Raw genomic sequence first — 17,886 nt, 5'->3', positions numbered from 1 at the left:
TGAAATAGAAACTTTACCCTAAAGTCCAGAAGCTGCTGGAGGATTTCAAGTCAGGAAATAAAATAATCAAATATATATTTTTTATTACTTAAAAAATATTTTTATTTTTAGAGAGAGGGGAAGGGAGAGGGAGAGAGACACATTGATGGAAGAGCAAAACATCAATGCGTTGCCTCCTGCACGCCCCCTGCCGGGAATATCAAGCCCAAAACCTGGTCATGTGCCTGACTGAGAATTGAACTGGCTATCTTTCAGTGCATGGGATGACACCCAATCAACTGAGCCACACCAGGCAGGGCCCCAAATGTATTTTATTACCCAAAATAAAGTATTATATTTATACTAATTAGAGCAAACAGAGCTCAGAAATATCAAAAATTCCTTCTGCTCCCCCCACCAGCTCTCATCATGTATGCTGAGGGGCTCCTCTGGCCTGGAAGGACTGAGGAAAAGGACCATCTTCTTTATCTTTGAACTAGAGGCCTGGTACACAAAATTCATGCATGGGAGGGGGTCCCCTCAGCCCAGCCTGCACCCTCTCCAATCTGGGACCCCTCGGGAGACATCCCTCTCACAATCCAGGACCGCTGGCACCTAACTGCTCACCTGCCTGCCTGCCTGCTTGCCCCTAACTGGCCCCTCTGCCAGCCTGATCACCCCTAACTGCCCCTCCTATCAATCTGGTCACCTCCAACTGCCCCCCCCCCCCCACACTGGTCTGGTTGCTCCCAACGACCCCCCTCCCGCCGACGTGGTCGCCCCAACATCCCCCCTTGCCAGCCTGGTCACCCCCAATGTCCCCCCATGCTGGCCTGGTCACCCCTCACTGGCCCCCCTGCCAGCCTGGTTGCTGCCAACTGCGATCCACGCCGGCCTGGTCACCCCACACAGCCTGCTGTTCAGTCATTTGGTCATCCCTCACTAACCCCTGCCGGCCTGGTCACCCCACACAGCGTGCTGCTCAGTCGTTTGGTCGTCACTCACTAATCCCCCTGCTGGCCGGCCTGGTCACCCCATGCAGCCTGTTAGGTCTTCCGTTCGGTTGTTTCGGATGTGATGGCCCCTGGCTCTTTATATATATACTAGAGGCCCGGTGCACAAAAATTTGTGCACTCGGGGGAAGGGGGGGTCCCTCAGACCGGCCTGTGCCCTCTCGCAGTCTGGGACCCCTCAGGAGATAACGACCTGCTGGCTTAGGCCTGCTCCCGGGTGGCAGAGGGCAGGCCCAATCCCTAGGTGCAGCCCCTGGTCGGGCTCAGAGCAGGGCCAACTGGGGAGTTGGGGCGCCTTCCTGTGTCATGCACAGAGCAGGGCAGATTGGGAGGTTGCGATGCCACCCTCAGTCACAATCAGGGTAGGGCTGATTGCGAGGTTGGGGCACCGCCCCCTGTCACACTCAAGGCAGGGTCAATCGGGGTTGGGGAGCTCCCCCCTGTCACTCACAGAGCAGGGCCGATAGGGGAGTTGGGGCACCGCCCCGTCACACTGAGGGCAAGGCAGATCAGGGGGTTGGGGCGCCGCCCTCTATCACCCACAGAGCAGGGCCGATCAGGTGGTTGGGGCGCCGCCACTGTCACACTCAGGGCAGGGCCAATGGGGAGGATATGGCTCTACCCCATCACACACAGAGCAGAACCCGTGTGTGTGTGGGGGGGAGGGGGGGGAGTTGGGGCGCCGCACCCTGTCACACACAGAGCAGGGCCGATCAGGTGGTTGGGGCGCCACCACTCTCATACTCAGGGTAGGGCTAATGGGGAGGTTATGGCTCTACCCCGTCACACACAGAGCAGGGCCCATGGGGGACGGGGGGGGGGGGGGGTTGGGGCCCCACCCCTGTCACACACAGAACTGCAGGGCTATCAGGGGGTTTGGGCGCTGCCCCCTGTCACGCTGATCCCGGTGCCGGGAGGCCTCGCGGCTCCGCTGATCCCGGTGCTGGGAGGCATATTATCCTTTTACTATACAGAATAGAGGCCTGATGCATGGGTGGGGCTGGCTGGTTTGCCCTGAAGGGTGTCCTGGATCAGGGTGGGGGTCCCCACTGGGGTGCCTGGCCAGTCTGGCTGAGGGGCTGAGGGCTGTTTTCAGGCTGGGACTGAAGCTCCCAACCGCTCCTTTTTTTCTTTCTTTTTTTTTTTTTTATTCTGGGCCAGCTTTAGCTCTGAGGCCTGGGCTGCTGAAAACAGGTTTCTGGCCTTTGTTTACAGTTTGTATTTGATACAATGTTGCGGTCCAGCTGGCTGAAGCAGCGCTGAGTAAAGCAGGTTTCTGGGTTTTTTTTAGCTTCTATATTCGCAACATAGTTGCTTAGAGTTGCAGCTGAGAGGCCGGCAAGTCAGGCGGGGAACGTTGGAGTTCTCCGTCACTGAAGCAAGCAAGCCTCCCTGTTCGCATCAGCTGCCTGGCTGCCGGCCGCCATCTTGGCTGCCAGTTAATTTCCATATCTCGGCCCTACTCCGTGAGTGACAGGGGGATTAGCCAATGGGAAGGGTAGCGGCTGTACGCCAATTACCATGTTTCTCTTTTATTAGTGTAGACTAGAGGCCCGGTGCACAAAAATTTGTGCACTCGGGGGGCAGGGGGATCCCTCAGCCCGGCCTGTGCCCTCTCGCAGTCTGGGACCCCTCGGGAGATAACGACCTGCTGGCTTAGGCCTGCTCCCAGGTGGCAGAGGGCAGGCCCAATCCCTAGGTGCAGCCCCTGGTCGGGCTCAGAGCAGGGCCGACTGGGGAGCTGGGGCACCGCCCCATCATGCACAGAGCAGGGCAGATTGGGAGGTTGCGATACCACCCTCAGTCACGCTCAGGGTAGGGCCAATTGGGGGGTTGGGGCACCGCCCCCTGTCACACTCAAGGCAGGGTCGATGGGGAGGTTGCGGCGCCACCCCGTCACGCACAGAGCAGGGCCAATCAGGGGGTTGGGACACTGCCCCCTGTCACGCACAGAGCAGGGCCCATCAGGGGGTTGGGGAGCTCCCCCCTGTCACGCACAGAGCAGGGCGGATCAGGGGGTTGGGGCGCCGCCCTCTATCACCCACAGAGCAGGGCCAATCAGGGGTTGGGGCACCGCCACTCTCACACTCAGGGCAGGGCCGATGGGGAGGTTATGGCTCTACCCCGTCACACACAGAGCAGGGCCGATCAGGAGGTTGGGGAGCTCCCCCCATCAGGCACAGAGCAGGGCTGATCAGGGGGTTGGGGTGCCTTCCCCTGTCACGAACAGAGCAGGGCGGATAGGGAGGTTGTGGCCCCGCCCCTTGTCACACACAGAGCCGCAGGGCGATCAGGGGGTTTGGGCACTGCCCTCTGTCACACTGATCCCGGTGCCGGGAGGCCTCTCAGCTCCGCTGATCCCGGTGCTGGGAGGCCTCGCGGCTCCGCTGATCCCGGTGCTGGGAGGCATATTACCCTTTTACTATATAGGATAGAGGCCTGGTGCACGGGTGGGGGCTGGCTGGTTTGCCCTGAAGGGTGTCCTGGATCAGGGGAGGGGTCCCCACTGGGGTGCCTGGCCAGCCTGGGTGAGGTGATGATGGCTGTTTGCAGCTGGTCACACACCCTTCAGGGTGGGGGTCCCCACTGGGGTGCCTGGCCACTCTGGGTGAGGGGCTGAGGGCTGTTTTCAGGCTGGCGGGTGACTGAAGCTCCCAACTGCTCCTTTTTTTCTTTTTTTTATTCTGGGCCACCTTTAGCTCTGGCTCCAGTTCTGAGGCCTCTGCTGCTGAAAGCGGGTATCTGGTTTGTTTGGGTTCTATAATCGAAACACTGTATCAACTCCAGCTCTGAGATCCCGGCGGCTGAAAGCAGGTTTCTGGGGTTTTGTTTAGGTTCTATATTTGTAACAATGTTTCAAACTGCAAGCTCAGAGGCCGGCAAGGCAGGCGGGGAACGTTGGTTTCCTCCGTCACTGAAGCAAGAAAGCCTCATGTTAGCTTCAAGCTGCCTGGCTGCCGGCCGCCATCTTGGCTGGCAGTTAATTTGCATATCTTGCTGATTAGCCAATGGGAAGGGTAGCAGACGTATGCTAATTACCACGTTTCTCTTTTATTAGATAGGACTAGAGGCCCGGTGCACAAAAATTTGTGCACTCGGGGGTAGGGGGGGCGTCCCTCAGCCCGTCCTGTGCCCTCTCGCAGTCTGGGACCCCTCGGGGGATGACCACCTGCTGGCTTAGGCCTGCTCCCCGGGGGACTGGGCCTAAGATGGCAATCAGACATCCCTCTGGCAGCCTGGCAGCCCTCGGGGGATGTCCACTTGCCAGCGGGGAGCAGGCCTAAACTGCTGTCAGACATCCTTAGTGCTGCTGAGGAGGCAGGAGAGGCTCCCACCACCACCGCAGTACTGGCAGCCATCAGCCTGGCTTGTGGCTGAGCAGAGCTCCCCCCTGTGGGAGCTCACTGACTACCAGGGGGCAGCTTCTGCATTGAGCGTCTGCAACCTGGTGGTCAGTGTGTGTCATGGTGACCAGTCATTCCCAGTCTTTCTGCTATTAGGGTCAGTTTGCATATTACCCTTTTACTATATAGGATAGAGGCCTGGTGCATGGGTGGGGGCCGGGTGGTTTGCCCTGAAGGGTGTCTTGGATCAGGGTGGGGGTCCCGCTTGGGTGCCTGGCCAGTCTGGATGAGGGGATGATGGCTGTTTGCAGCTGGTCATACCCCCTTCAGGGTGGGGGTCCCCACTGGGGTGCCTGGCCAGTCTGGGTGAGGGGTTGAGGGCCGTTTACAGGCTGGCGGGTAACTGAAGCTCCCAACCTCTCCTTTATTTTTATTTTTTTTTATTTTTATTCTGGGATTTATTTACCTTCTATGGCTGTCACTGGAGCTGAGAGCCGGCTTTAGCTCTGAGGCTCGGCTCCAGCTCTGAGACCTCAGCTGCTGAATGCAGGTATCTGGGTTTGTTTGGCTTCGATAATTGAAACACTGTTGCAGCTCCAGCTCTGAGGCCCGGCTGGCTGAAAGCAGGTTTCTGGGGTTTGTTTAGCTTCTATAATTGCAACATTGTTTCTTAGAGTGCAGCTCAGAGGCTGGCGGCGGCAGGCGGAGAACCTTGGCTTCCTCCATCACTGGAGCAAGCAAGCCTCCTGTTTGCTTCAACTGCATGGCTGTCAGCCGCCATCTTGGTTGGCAGTTCATTTGCATATTGCCCTGATTAGCCAATGGGAAGCGTGTCGGAGGTATGGTTAATTACCATGTTTGTCTATTATTAGATAGGATGGACTATTGGCCTGGTGCACCAAATTTGTGCATGGAGGAGGGGGTGTTCCTCAGCCCAGCCTGCACCCTCTCCAATCTGGGACCCCTTGAAGGATGTCCTACTGCCGGTTTACAGGGATTGGGCCTAAACCGGCAGTCGGACATCCCTCTCGCAATCTGGGGCTGCTGGCTTCTAACCGCTCACCTGCCTGCCTGCCTGATTGGCCCTAACCACTCTGCCTGCCAGCCTACTCGCCCCCCAAGTGCCGCCTGCTGCCAGCCTGCTTGTCCCCAAATGCCCCCCTGCCAGCCTGATCACCCCCAACTGCCCCCCCTGCTGGCCTGTTCGCCCACACCTTCCCTCCCCACTGGGCCTGCTCGCCCCCAACTGCCCCCCTGCTGGCCTGCTCACTCCAAACTGCCCCCCCGCTGTCCTGATCACCTCCAACTGACCCTCACTGATGGCTTGCTTGCCCCCAACTGGCCCCCCTGCTGGTCTGCTTACCCCCAGTGCCCCCCCCCCCCACTAGCCTGATCACCCACAACTTCCCTCCCCTCTTGGCCTCTAACCGCCTCTACCTCGGCCCCACCACCATGGCTTTGTCCAGAAGAACATCCGGAAGGTCTCCTGGAAGGTCTCCCAGTCTAATTAGCATATTACCCTTTTATTAGTATAGAGGCCTGGTGCACAGGTGGGGGCGGCTGGTTTGCCCTGAAGGGTGTCCCGGATCAGGGTGGGGGTTCCCTTGGGGTGTGGGGTGGCCTGGGCGAGGGGCCTGTGGTGGTTTGCAGGCCAGCCACGCCCCCATGGGGTGAGGGTCCCTGCTGGAGGGGTGTGGCCATCCTGGGTGAGGGGCTGAGGGCTGTTTTCAAGCTGGCCACACCCCCTTCAGGATGGGGGTCCCTGCCGGGGTACCTGGCCAGCCTGGGTAATGGGCTGGGGGCCATGTTCAGGCTGGCCACAACCCCTTCAGTATGGGGGGGTCCCACTGGGGTGCCTGGCCAGCCTTGGTGAGGGGCTGATGGCTGTTTGCAGGCTGGCCAAACCCCCCAGCGGGAACCCTCACCCCATGAGGGTGTGACCATCCTGGGTGAGGGCCTGAGGGCTGTTTTCAGGCTGGCCACACCCCCTTCAGGGTGGGGGTCCCTGCTGGGGTGCCTGGCCAGCCTGGGTGAGGGGCTGATGGCTGTTTGCAGGCTGGCCAAGCCCCCCAGCGAGGACCCTCACCCCATGAGGGTGTGGCCATCCTGGGTGAGGGGCTGATGGCTGTTTGCAGGCTGGCCACAGCCCCCAGCCTCCCAAGCTCCCAGTGGAGGCTGGCTGGAAGCAGGTATCTGGAACTTATTTAGCTTCTATAATTGAAACTTTGTTGCCTTTTGCAGAGGCCACAGCTGGCCAGGGCAGGCAGGAAGCTTGGCTTCCTCCATCGCCAGGGCAACCAAGCCTCCTGCTTGCTCCAGCTCCGTGGCTGCTGTCAGCCATCTTGTTGGGTTAATTTGCATATAGTCGCTCTGATCGGCTGGTGGGCGTGGCTTGGGCATAGCGTAGGTATGGTCAATTAGCATCTTTGTCTTTTATTAGTGTAGATTCCCAACACCTACAGAAATTCACCAGCAAGGCGAGCACTATATTCTTTGAACAAAACTGCCCTGCCATCTAAAACCTGTCTACACTAAAATAAAAATATCCTTTGTGTCTAAAATAATCAAATATGCCTGGCCAGTGTTGCTCAATGGTTGAGTGTCGACCAATGAACCAAGAATTCACCGGTTCAATTCCCTGTCAAGGCACATGCCTGGGTTTCGGGCTCAATCCCCAGTAAGGGGTGTGTGGGAATCAACCAATTGATGTCTCTCTTATCGATGTTTCTATTTCTCTCTCCCTTCCTCTCCCTCTAAAATCAACAAAAAATATATATTTTAAAATAAACAAATCTTATGACAACATTAAAATGAAATTTGGTAGTGGTGTTGGAGGAAGCTGCTACCCACATAAAACACAAGTAACATCTATGATTAAAGGTGGAAACTGTCTAGTCATTAGATGTTTTACTCAAAGCACTGTTGACATGTTGTTTTTTTCAAAGTAAAAGATGTGGAAAACTTTTTCCCTTATAACTCTTAAACTATGATAACAATCTGTTTTTAGTTTAAATTTTTTCTTAAACATACACAAAAAGCAAAATATGCACAAAATAGATACATATATAGGATTTCTTCACACTCGAGAGTCTAATGGTGAGTCACTTTTCACCTCAGTTTGCAAAAGTAGTGTTTTTCCACATGGCATCACACTCCGGAGCATGTAGAGTGACATTTTCTCTACCCTACACAGGAATTCACCAAGCCAGAGGCCCCTGCCCACTACTCATGTCACATCCATAAGGTAGGCGGGAGGCCCAGTGCCACCACACCTACTGCCAACCCTCTGAGAAGTCCCAAAGCAACCACAAAGATGAGCAAAGCAGTCACATGGAAAGAGGCAGCCTGGAGAAAGCACAGACCATGCATGGAGAAGAAAACTTATAAAAAGTTAAAACTATCATTAATATTCTCAGTGAACTAAGAGGAGAAAGCATAGCCAAGGACAAAATGCTATGAAAAAAAAGTCACAGAAAAAGTGTTCTTTGAAATTAAAAATAGAATAGCAAAAGTGAAAAATTCAATTGAAAACATGGAAGATAAGATAATCTTCCATAAAGTAGGTAAAACAAACAAATAAATAAATAAATGGGAAAGGAAAATAGAGGGGGGTGGAACCAAAGAACCAGTCTTGAGGCCCAACATGCAGGTAACAGTAACTCCAAACAAGAACAGGAAATCAAAAGGAATGATTCAAGAACAGGTCCCCAAATGGATGGATGTTTTTAGACTGAAGGGAACACTAACCTCAGTATATGATGACCACAGATCTACACCCAAACAAGTCTCTGAGAAATGTACAAATACTTGGACTAAAAAAATCCTGAAAACTGCTGGAGACTGTAAAACAGGTCATCGTGCAGGATCAAGGAACCAAAACAGAGTCCTGATTCCCAACAGCAACACCGCAAGATAGTCAATAAGCAGTGCTTTCAAAGTCCTGAGGAAAAATAGTCAACTTAAAATGGTATTCTCAATGTCAGAGTGACCAGACAGAGGCACTTCCAAAGAGACATGAAAAGCCTCATAAACTGTACCTCCCAAGTACCCTTTCTAAGAAGCAAGAAGGGTAACTACTAAATGAATACTAACTTAAGACAAAAGATGACCTAAGACCCAAGAGCAGGGGACCAGAGCTGGGGGGAGGAAGGAGCCCCTAGGTAATGATGAAGGGGATTATGATGAGAGCTGTGTACAGGGCTGAAGACCTGGAGTCCAGGCAGAGCATAACCACAGCTCCAAAGATGAAACTGGGATACTGGACACTTTTCAACGAGGGGAATTTCAGACACCCAGGGAAAACCTTAGGGATGAAGTTCCTGAGCAAAATAACAAGCAAAAAGAGACACTTAACTCCAGGGAAAACACAATGTAGGAATGGAAAAGTACTACCATATGGCTCCAGTCAACAACCTTCATAGTCACACTAATTACCATTCAACCACTGAGACATAAGAAACAGTTCCCTGCAACTCCTGGCAATGTATGAAGGATTACTGGACTCTAAACTCTGCACATATATGTGTGTGTGTACTAGTATCTTACTAATAAAAGGGTAATATGCTAACTAGACCAGATGTCTTCTGGATGTCCATCTGGACAAAGCCACAGCCGCTGCGAGGGCCGAGGGCCAGTAGCACGGGAGAGGCACCGCCGCTGCAGCAGGAGCAGGAACGGAGGTGGTGGTGCCATCGCCACCACCCCTTTTGCAGAGGCGGCGGGGGAGAGGCCGCAGTACAGGCCGGTCCAATGACGGGGCCCCTTCCGCAGAGGCAGCGGGAGAGGGGGCTGTGCGGTCTGGGTCCCAATGCTGTCCCTTCTGCAGAGACAGCCGCAGAGGCAGTGGTGGGCCCAGTACCAGTGCCATGCCTTCGCAGAGGCTGGATGGGGTGCGACCTGCTGTGCCTCAACCTCCCACAGCCCCTCCTCCAGTCAGCCTGGCCCCAGATTGCCCCCCACCCACCAGTGGGCGCGGGGTAGGGCCAGCACTAAGAAGCGAGGGCCAGCCACCGCAGCAGCCGGCAGTGGCAGCAGCAGCGGGGTGATGGGGGCAGTACCTTCCCATGATCAGCCCGGTCAACTCCCACAGAGGGAGGCCAGACTAAGCCGTCAGTAGGACATCCCCTGAGGGCTCCTGGACTGTGAGAGGGGGCAAGCCGGGCTGAGGAACGTGCCCCCCCCCCCCCCCGCCTCCCAGTGCACAAATTTTCATGCACCGGGCCTCTAGTATATGATGAAAACAAAAACTAAATTAAAAAAATAGTTGACAAGACTCATCCTTTGCTAACAGTGATAAAATATTCAGAGCAGTTAAGACTGTTTTGAGATGACAAATTAAATTTTCACCCTGACCAGTGTGTTCAGTGGTTAGAGCATGGGCTCATACACCGGAGGGTTGTGGGTTCGATTCCTTATTGCAGGTTGGATCCCTGGCCCCAGTTGGGGTTCAGGAGGCAACCAATCGATATGTCTCTCTCACATGGATGTTTCTCCCTCCTCCCTTCCACTCCCTCTAAAAATCAATGGAAAAAATATTCTTGGGTTATTTTTAAATAATTAAATTTTAAAGAAAAGATTCAGCAATAAAATAATGTCTAGGCTCTTAAGGAAGAATGGCATAAAAATGTTTTCTTTTTATTCATAGTATTCTATAGTTTTTTAAAAAAGAATAGTGTATTGAATTTAGAGAGGAAGGGAGAGGGAGAGAGAGAATAATCTTAGGTGAGGGTGCAACATCAATCTGTTGCCTCCTGCATGCCCCCTACTGGGGAACTGAACCAGAAACCTGGGCATGTGCCCTTGACCAGAATCAAACTGGCGACCTCCTGGTGCACAGGATGACACCCAACCAAGTGAGCCACACGGGCCAGGGCTCTATAGTTCTTTTTAAGTCAACAAAGCTCTACAATCTAATAGGTATTTCAAGGGTTTGTGTAGTCTTTTGATGTTTTTCCCTCCCTTTCCTTCATGTGTAATAACTAAAAAAACTTTTTTTAGTTTTAGTTATTCCAATTCCTCAAAATGAATTTGAAAAAGCTGGTAAAATTTGGGTATTTCACATGTACAAAGTTAAATACTAATTTTATTCTCACTTGCTTCCTGTATACTGACTTGGTTTCCTCGTAACCAGCAATTACAATTTCAGCAAAAACAAAACCATCCATCTACATGGAAAAGAAGAGGAAACTCAAACTCCTGTTTGTAGTAGATTTGTGTATCTTGAAACCATCTTGATCTGGGATTATGTCTTCCTATAAAAAAGTAATCTTTAATTTGTATCCTGGAAAACAATGATACATAAAAATCAAAACTAGAGATAAGCAAGGCTGAGAAAATTGGTGGGGCAGAGAATCACTGTTTTCTCCCTGAATAAGTGAAGGCTTTCAGGAAAAAAATATTTCATTGAGTCTTTCTATACTGTTAGCAACAGACTGTTGAATCTCATTGAGGTATGGCAGACACTCTTAATAAGGTTTTTTTTTTAATTGTTCTGATCACAGTAGAATAGCTATTTATTTCCATATACAAAGGATAACCTATGTAAAGGACTATTTAATCTTCATTAGTTAGTGTTCTGTGGACAAAAGGAAAGGTTTAATCTTAGGCATCTATTTTTTTAAAGTTTTATTAACTTATAACTGACAATGAACTGCACTTATTTATTTTATTTTTTAATAATCATATTTTATTTTTATTTTTGTTAATCCTCACCTGAGGATATTTTTTCCATTGATTTTTCAGGAAGAGTTGACAGGAGGGGAAGAGACAGAGAGAAAAAACATGGATGTGAAAGAGAGACATTGATTGGTTGCCTCTTGCATGTGCCCCAACAGGGGCTGGGATAGAGCCTGCAAATGAGGTACGTGACTTTGACTGGAATCAAACTCAAAACCCTCAGTTCTCGGGCTAATGCTCTAACCAATGAGCAAACTGACTAGAGCAGAACTTCATATATTTAAAGGGTACAATCTGATGCTTCGACATATGTATATACCCATAATGAAACCATCACTCCAATCAATATAATGTACATATCCTTCGCCCCCAAAAGTTTCCTGCTGCCCCTTCCTAGGAAGCCAGTGACCTGCTTTCTGTCACTGTAGCTTGCATTTTCTAGAATGCTATGTAAATGGACTCTTTTTTTGGTTGCGAGGGAGGTCTGGTTTCTTTCACACAGCATAACTGAGTTTCATACCAATTGCTGAGTGCATCAAGAGTTTACTCTTTTTGAGTAGTGCTCCACTGTCTGAATATAATAGTTTGTTTATCCATTCTCTTGTGGAGAGATATGTGGGGTGTTGTAACTAAGGCTGCTATGAATATTCATATACAAATCTTTGTACGAACATATGCTTTCATTTCCTTTGGATAGGTACTTAGGAATGGAACTGATGGGTCATATTTTAGGAATATGTTTAACTTTTTAAAAAACTGCCAAATTATTTTCCAAAGCACTCACACCATTTTACATTTCCATCTGCAGCGTAGTAGACAGCCAGTTCTTCCACAAACCTGCCAGCACTTGGTATGGTCAGTCTTTTTACTTTTAGACATTCTAATACTCATCTAGTATCTTGCTGTGTTGTTTTTTTTTTTTAATATTTATTGATTTTTAGAGAGAGAAGAAAGGAGAGGGACAGAGAGATAGAAACATTGATGAGAGAGAAACATCACCGATCAGCTGCTTCCTGCATGCCCCCTATTGGGAATCAGCCCACAACTAGGGCAAGTGCCCTGACTGGAAATCAAACCGATGATCTCTTGGTTCCTGGGTCCACGCTCAATCATTCAACTGCTGAGCCACATTGCCCGGGCTATCTTGCTGTGGTTTTAATTGGTATTTTCCTAACTACTAATGATGCTGAACATCTGTTCATGTATGCTCTTTGCCATCCATACATCTTCCTTGGTGAAGTGTATGTTCAAATCTTTGGCTCATGTTTTATTGGACTGTTTTATTATTGAGCTTGAGAGTTCTTTACGTATTTTGAATACAAATTATTTATCAGATATGCAATTTGCAACTATTTTCTCCTAGTCTGTGCCTTCCTTGTCTTTTCATTTTCTTAGCAGTGCCTTTTGAAGAGCAAGTTTTAAATTTTGATGAAGTCTAATATATTTTTGTCTTTTATGGATATTTTTGACATTGTATTCAAAAAAACCTTTGCCTCATTTAAGTCACAAAGCTTTCTCCTATGCTTTTTTCTCAGATTTTTGTAGTTTTAGGTTCTACATTTAGGTCTGTAATAAAATTTAAGTTAATTTCTGTATAAGAGGTGAGATTTGATCAAGGTTCTTTTTTTGTGTGTATGGAATATCTGTTCTAGAACCATTTGTTGAAAAAAATCTTTTCTTCATTGAACTGCCTTTGAATCTTTGTCAAAAATCAATGGACCACTTCCATCTGGGGCTAATTCTGAACTCTGTTCTGCTCTGATCAATGCCTCTACCCTTGCAGCAACGCCAGTGTCAGGATTCCTGTGGTGTAACAGTAACTCTTAAAACAAGGTACTGTGAGTCTCCCAACTTTTTTCTTTTCCAAATCATTTTAAGTATTCTATAGTTCTTCCCATATAAATTTTAGAATCAACTTGATTTGTAAAACAGAAAAAATTCTATTGGGACTTAATTTTGGGGGGGGGGGGAGGGGCATTAAAATGGGAAAAAGTTTAAAGATACGTTGTTGTCTTCTCGCCCTGCAGCCCACCGGTTCTCCCTCTCTATAGAGCTATATAGGATCGGACGACAGCTAGCTAGAGTGACCGCAGTGAAACAGAACCGTAAGGTGGTTGCACTTTTCTTACACGTGAATAATACGTATCTGTATCCTACAAGCAGTCGCTTATTTAAGAGTAGAGGACAACTCACCAGCACACAAGCACGCAGTTTAAGCTGCACAAATTAATGGTGTGTTTTGTAAATAAGATTAATTTTTTAAAAATGTTGATTATATCTTCCCTTTGTACCTTGAATACCATCCAACAAATGCACTCTGGACTGTAAATTCCTTTGGGCACAAGTTCCCACCTCAAAAGAATAGCTAGTTGGACTACTGGTAGGATTTCACTTTCCTAAACACAAGAATACTTTTACCAGGTAACACATGAGGAAACGTCAGCTTCTCAGACATTTCAGCTTGACCATTGGGGTAAAACCATCTAACCCTGTGTGACAGTCATCAGGGTCAACTCCAAGCAATAGTTCCTAGTCTAGCGCAGCAAGCTCAGAGCTGTGACTGGCCTGAAGGCCAGTGGCTCCAGGCTCCTTGTGGAGTTGTACAGCTTGCTTTCAGAGGACTCCGACATGGGTCCCCATCCCCACCAGTCTGCTACTGCCTCCTTCTCCTGCTTATAATCCCCTCCTCCTCCGAGAGGTCGTGAGAGGCCACGTGTCTATTCTGGCAAAGCTCATTTCTTTAGTGAGTAGCAGCAGGCAGTTGTGTTGTATAGGATTTCTGCATCTCATGCTGCACAAGCCCAATTCCCTGCCACAAGTAACAGGACTGAAGACAGGGGCAACTCAAAGCCCAGATGACCAGATGGCCTGTGAGTGGGGCCAATAATCCCAGATCCACCCTATGCTCAGTAGGCCCTATGGAGGCAAATAATAATTGCCAACAGCCCCTCAGGAAACACTAAACGGCAAAAGGCAGCAAGTGGAGGGAGGAGACAGCGTGTCCAGAGTCTGGGGACTTGCTGGGTTCCTGATGTCTACTGGCCTGAATGATGCTGGAATTCCGAGGTTTACTGGCTCCTGAGTTTGGGTGCTAGTCGTAAGCTTTAGCAATCTCCAAAACCTAACGTCTTTTCCATACATTTTGAAAAGACATTGGTAGCTTAACAACTGATTCTCACAATGCAGTATCTCCCAAAACAAATGAAATTTCATCCTTTTAGTGAAAAAACGTTTTTAAAGTATTTTCAGGCAGCTATACTCTTTGAAAAACTAGTAAACTGCACATAGTATACATACTAAATACTACACAGAAGCTTTTATTCCTGAGAACATTCTCCAATAATGCAGGAAGCAGATTTTCCTTATCAATCAGTATTCAGGCACATGGTCAAAGGAGAACCTCACACAACATGCTGGGCAAGTAACAGAACCTCAGGGACATGGCCACCCAAATTCATCACCCAGCCTCTTCAATAGCTAAGGGGGACCAAGAAACTAAGTTCGGGTCAACAAAACGTAAGAAGTGTCTAGCACTGCCTTGGAGGGTCTCTAATCATAATTTACAGTCTGTCTCAATTTTCACAATTCTCCACGTTAGGTAAGCAACTACTAGCAGCTGAGCACATCAGTGTAGAAAGCATTCACCATATAGACCAAGAAGCTACTGTCATCTAGTGGGTAGAGAAGAAGAGCTTTTGTTTGCAGGCTTTTACTATACCCAGATCGTGTGCTGAGTGCTTTGAAGGGGCTGTCTCATTTCATTCTCCCCCAAACTCTTCCTCCTTTACTGACTGGAGGTATTAGGGCACAGATGTTCAGCATTGTCCTCAGTCACGTGGCTGACAGGGATAAAACTGAACTGTTAACTCCAGGCTGTTCCAGAGCTCCGGCCCCTCCCCCTCATGGAGGCCACTGAGGTCAGGGAGTGATGCCCCCTAGGCTAAAGCCCAACAAGCCCAGTCCTGGGGGTGGCCCACCCATAGGCCGAGTCCCAGCTTTCTAATTCCCACAGCACTAGTAGTGTTTTGCAAAATGGCCTATTTTTTATTTAGATAAATAAAAGTATCAATTCATGGTAAATGTTCCCTCCTATCCCTTAGAGGAGAAAAGGGGAAAAAAACTTAGCATCTTACCTCAAAGGAACATTCAACATTTCTTTCACTTTTTTTGTGTGATAATCCCTTCAGGTCTATCTTTTCAACACTCACTGTAAAAGTAAAAAAAAACACACACAAAAACAACAAACAACAAACAAAATTATAAAAATGAAATAAAACCCTGAAGTACATATTACTTTAGCATTTACTATTTTAGCAATTTTCAAAATAAGGCTTTCAATGCCCAACGCTGCTCAGTATCTTCTGCGGTGTGTCCACCTGGAATGAGAAACTTAAGAGGAAGCAAAAAGCTGTCACACTCAGGAATGGAAGGTGAATTTAAAAGTAAAGCAAGAAAAACAGGCAAAAAAATTAAATACAAATCATAGAAAAGGAGAACAGTGTTTGAAAAGAGAACATAAGTTTATTTGAATGCACACAAGTATGAACTAATTTTAACTGAAGATTAGTTATGATCTGTTCCAATTTCTGAAAAACTAATGCTCAACGTTTTCCACTATTACTGTTTTAGACACAGCTGCCCAGAGCCTCTCATTGGATCTTCTTGTCTCATCCTTCTTTGACAGAGCAAGGCTGGAGGTGAAAAGGGCAGCAGTTATAGGAGAAACAGTGAAGATTCCTAATGCTACCTCTAAAGAATATTGAGGATTGTCAGAGACTGGCTGCACAGACAGACAATGACAAAAAAAGACAAACCACCATTAGAGAGTTCTAAAGGCACTAGCCTCTTCATACCATCCTTTTCACACACACGGGTGCATTTTTTTATCCTCAAGAATAAAAGGATGCATTAGAACACCTTCTTCCATTGCTTTTACTCTCTCTGGAGGACATATGGCAGTGTTCTATGAGGATTTCTACAGACCTTTCAACCCAACGGTCCAATACTCAACGTAACTGTTACAATTCCTGAAGATGCCCATGCTCCTGGTCTGCCACACCAACGTTTCCCAAAGTCTTCTCCAAGGAACACCAGTCCTGTGAGATGTTCAGAGCCACCCCTGAAAACCTTCATGATCAAAAAATTTGGAGGAAAAATCTGCAAAATTCCTCGTAGACTGTCCATGTACATCAGCATATTAAAGGCTCTGAGAAGTCCCACAACAAATAAATCTTTTTATTAACAATTCCCCAGTTTTCTTGGTCACAGAACTCTTTCTTCCCCTAACATCCTAGAGAAAACAACTGCTTTGTCCAACATGCTTTGGGGGAGGTTCTAACCCTGAACCACCCAATACGGTAGCCACTAACCACATATGACCTTTGAAATTTGTATTAATCACAATTGAATAAAATTAAAGTCTAATTCCTCAGTTGCACTGACCACATTGTGTCAACAGCCACCTGTGGCTAGGTGGCTACCATAGCGTACAGCACAGAAGAGAACATTTAGTCGTCACAGAGTTCTACTGGACAGCACTGTCCTAAGCCAAGGGCTGAAAAACCGCAGGCTGCCCTCCGCTTGTTTGTGTAAATGGTTTTATTGGCACATAGCCACACTGTTTGCTTACATATCATCAATGGCTGCTTTTCACCCCACAACAGGAGAACTACCGTATGCCTCTGAAAGCCAAAAATATCAGCTGTATCTTTGCAGAAAAAAAATTTGCCAAGCCCTGACCTACCAACATGTCTTATGAAGTTCCTGCCGTGGACTAGGTCCTATTCTAGGGGCTCGCAATATACCAGTGAACAAGATAGATGGGTTCTTGTACTCAGATTACAAGAACCCACCTATCTTGTTCACTGGTATATTACGACCCTACACTTGCTAAGTTATTCTCTTGTAAACCTCCCTAATTTTGTAAAGCTGCATCAGGGTTGATATGCATCTTGGAAGATAATAGAACCCATTTGGTTTAGAGCAGTGGTTGGCAAACTGCGGCTCACGAGCCACATGTGGCTTTTTGGCCCCCTGAGTGTGGCTCTTCCACAAAATACCAACTTCTGCGCACGGGCCACGAAGTTTCAATCGCACTGTACACGTGCGCGCGCCCGCACATGGTATTTTGTGCTATGTTGTGGAAGAGCCACACTCAAGGGGCCAAAGAGCCGCATATGGCTCGTGAGCCGCAGTTTGCCGACCATGGGTTTAGAGTGTTTTAAATTTAAAATAAGCACCTTATAGGAAGGAATTACTCCAAAAAATAAGAGTATGTGTTCCCATTCTGGCAAAACAAAGAAAATACTACATTCAGAGGTTGTACAGCTCTTTACTTGCACTCAAACTACTCACTGTTTCTGTATGACTTCCTCAGTCAGTCAGCAAATAAACAGCTTTTATGTTTTCAGACCACTATTCAAAAAAACTTACCCACAATGACATCATTCTAATCCAGATCTCCAACTTTTTTAAACAATAGGATATATAAAATCAATGAATACAGAAAAATTTAGTCAGCATTTTCCTTGGCCACAGAACACTAATGTGTACCTAAGTGTCCCAGAACTGAATAATATTAGGATTTATGGAAAGAAGCAAAAAACAAAAACACAAAACCTCATCTGGTCTGAAAGCAGGAAGTGACTCATATCTGGACAGGAAAATGTGAAAAGCAGATGAACATTATTCAGCTGTTTTCAAATAAAAAAAGCACTTGAATTCCAGGACTGAAATGTTTGTGAAGACTCTTCAAAACCATCAGACCAATTGACATGGTGCTTTGTTTTAGCTCTGTAAGTCAGTGCCACCAACCCTACATATAGGGATGCTGTAGCAGCTTTTGCCACCGGGAAAGCTCCGGACCAAATAAATGG

At 48.2% G+C, this 17,886-nt stretch overlaps 1 protein-coding gene across 8 annotated transcripts in view; it reads right to left on the bottom strand.

Annotated features, from left to right (window-relative positions):
• Positions 1 to 17,886, bottom strand: part of ZCCHC14 (zinc finger CCHC-type containing 14) — a 74,529-nt gene that overhangs the window by 17,697 nt on the left and 38,946 nt on the right. For all 8 annotated transcript variants that reach the window (XR_009448853.1, XR_009448852.1, XR_009448854.1 and 5 more), the window contains exon 3: positions 15,145 to 15,218. Coding sequence is in view for 4 of the 8 variants with exons in the window: in XM_059667127.1 (XP_059523110.1) it covers positions 15,145 to 15,218 (74 nt within the window). In the remaining 4 variants the exon portion in view is untranslated. The remainder of the gene's footprint in view (positions 1 to 15,144; positions 15,219 to 17,886) is intronic.

Source organism: Myotis daubentonii, chromosome 15 (genome assembly GCF_963259705.1).
Source record: "Myotis daubentonii chromosome 15, mMyoDau2.1, whole genome shotgun sequence".
In the NCBI taxonomy this organism is placed as follows: domain Eukaryota; kingdom Metazoa; phylum Chordata; class Mammalia; order Chiroptera; family Vespertilionidae; genus Myotis; species Myotis daubentonii.
The sequence above is the reverse complement of the archived record's forward strand: the minus strand, read 5'-3'. Positions and strand labels throughout refer to the sequence as shown.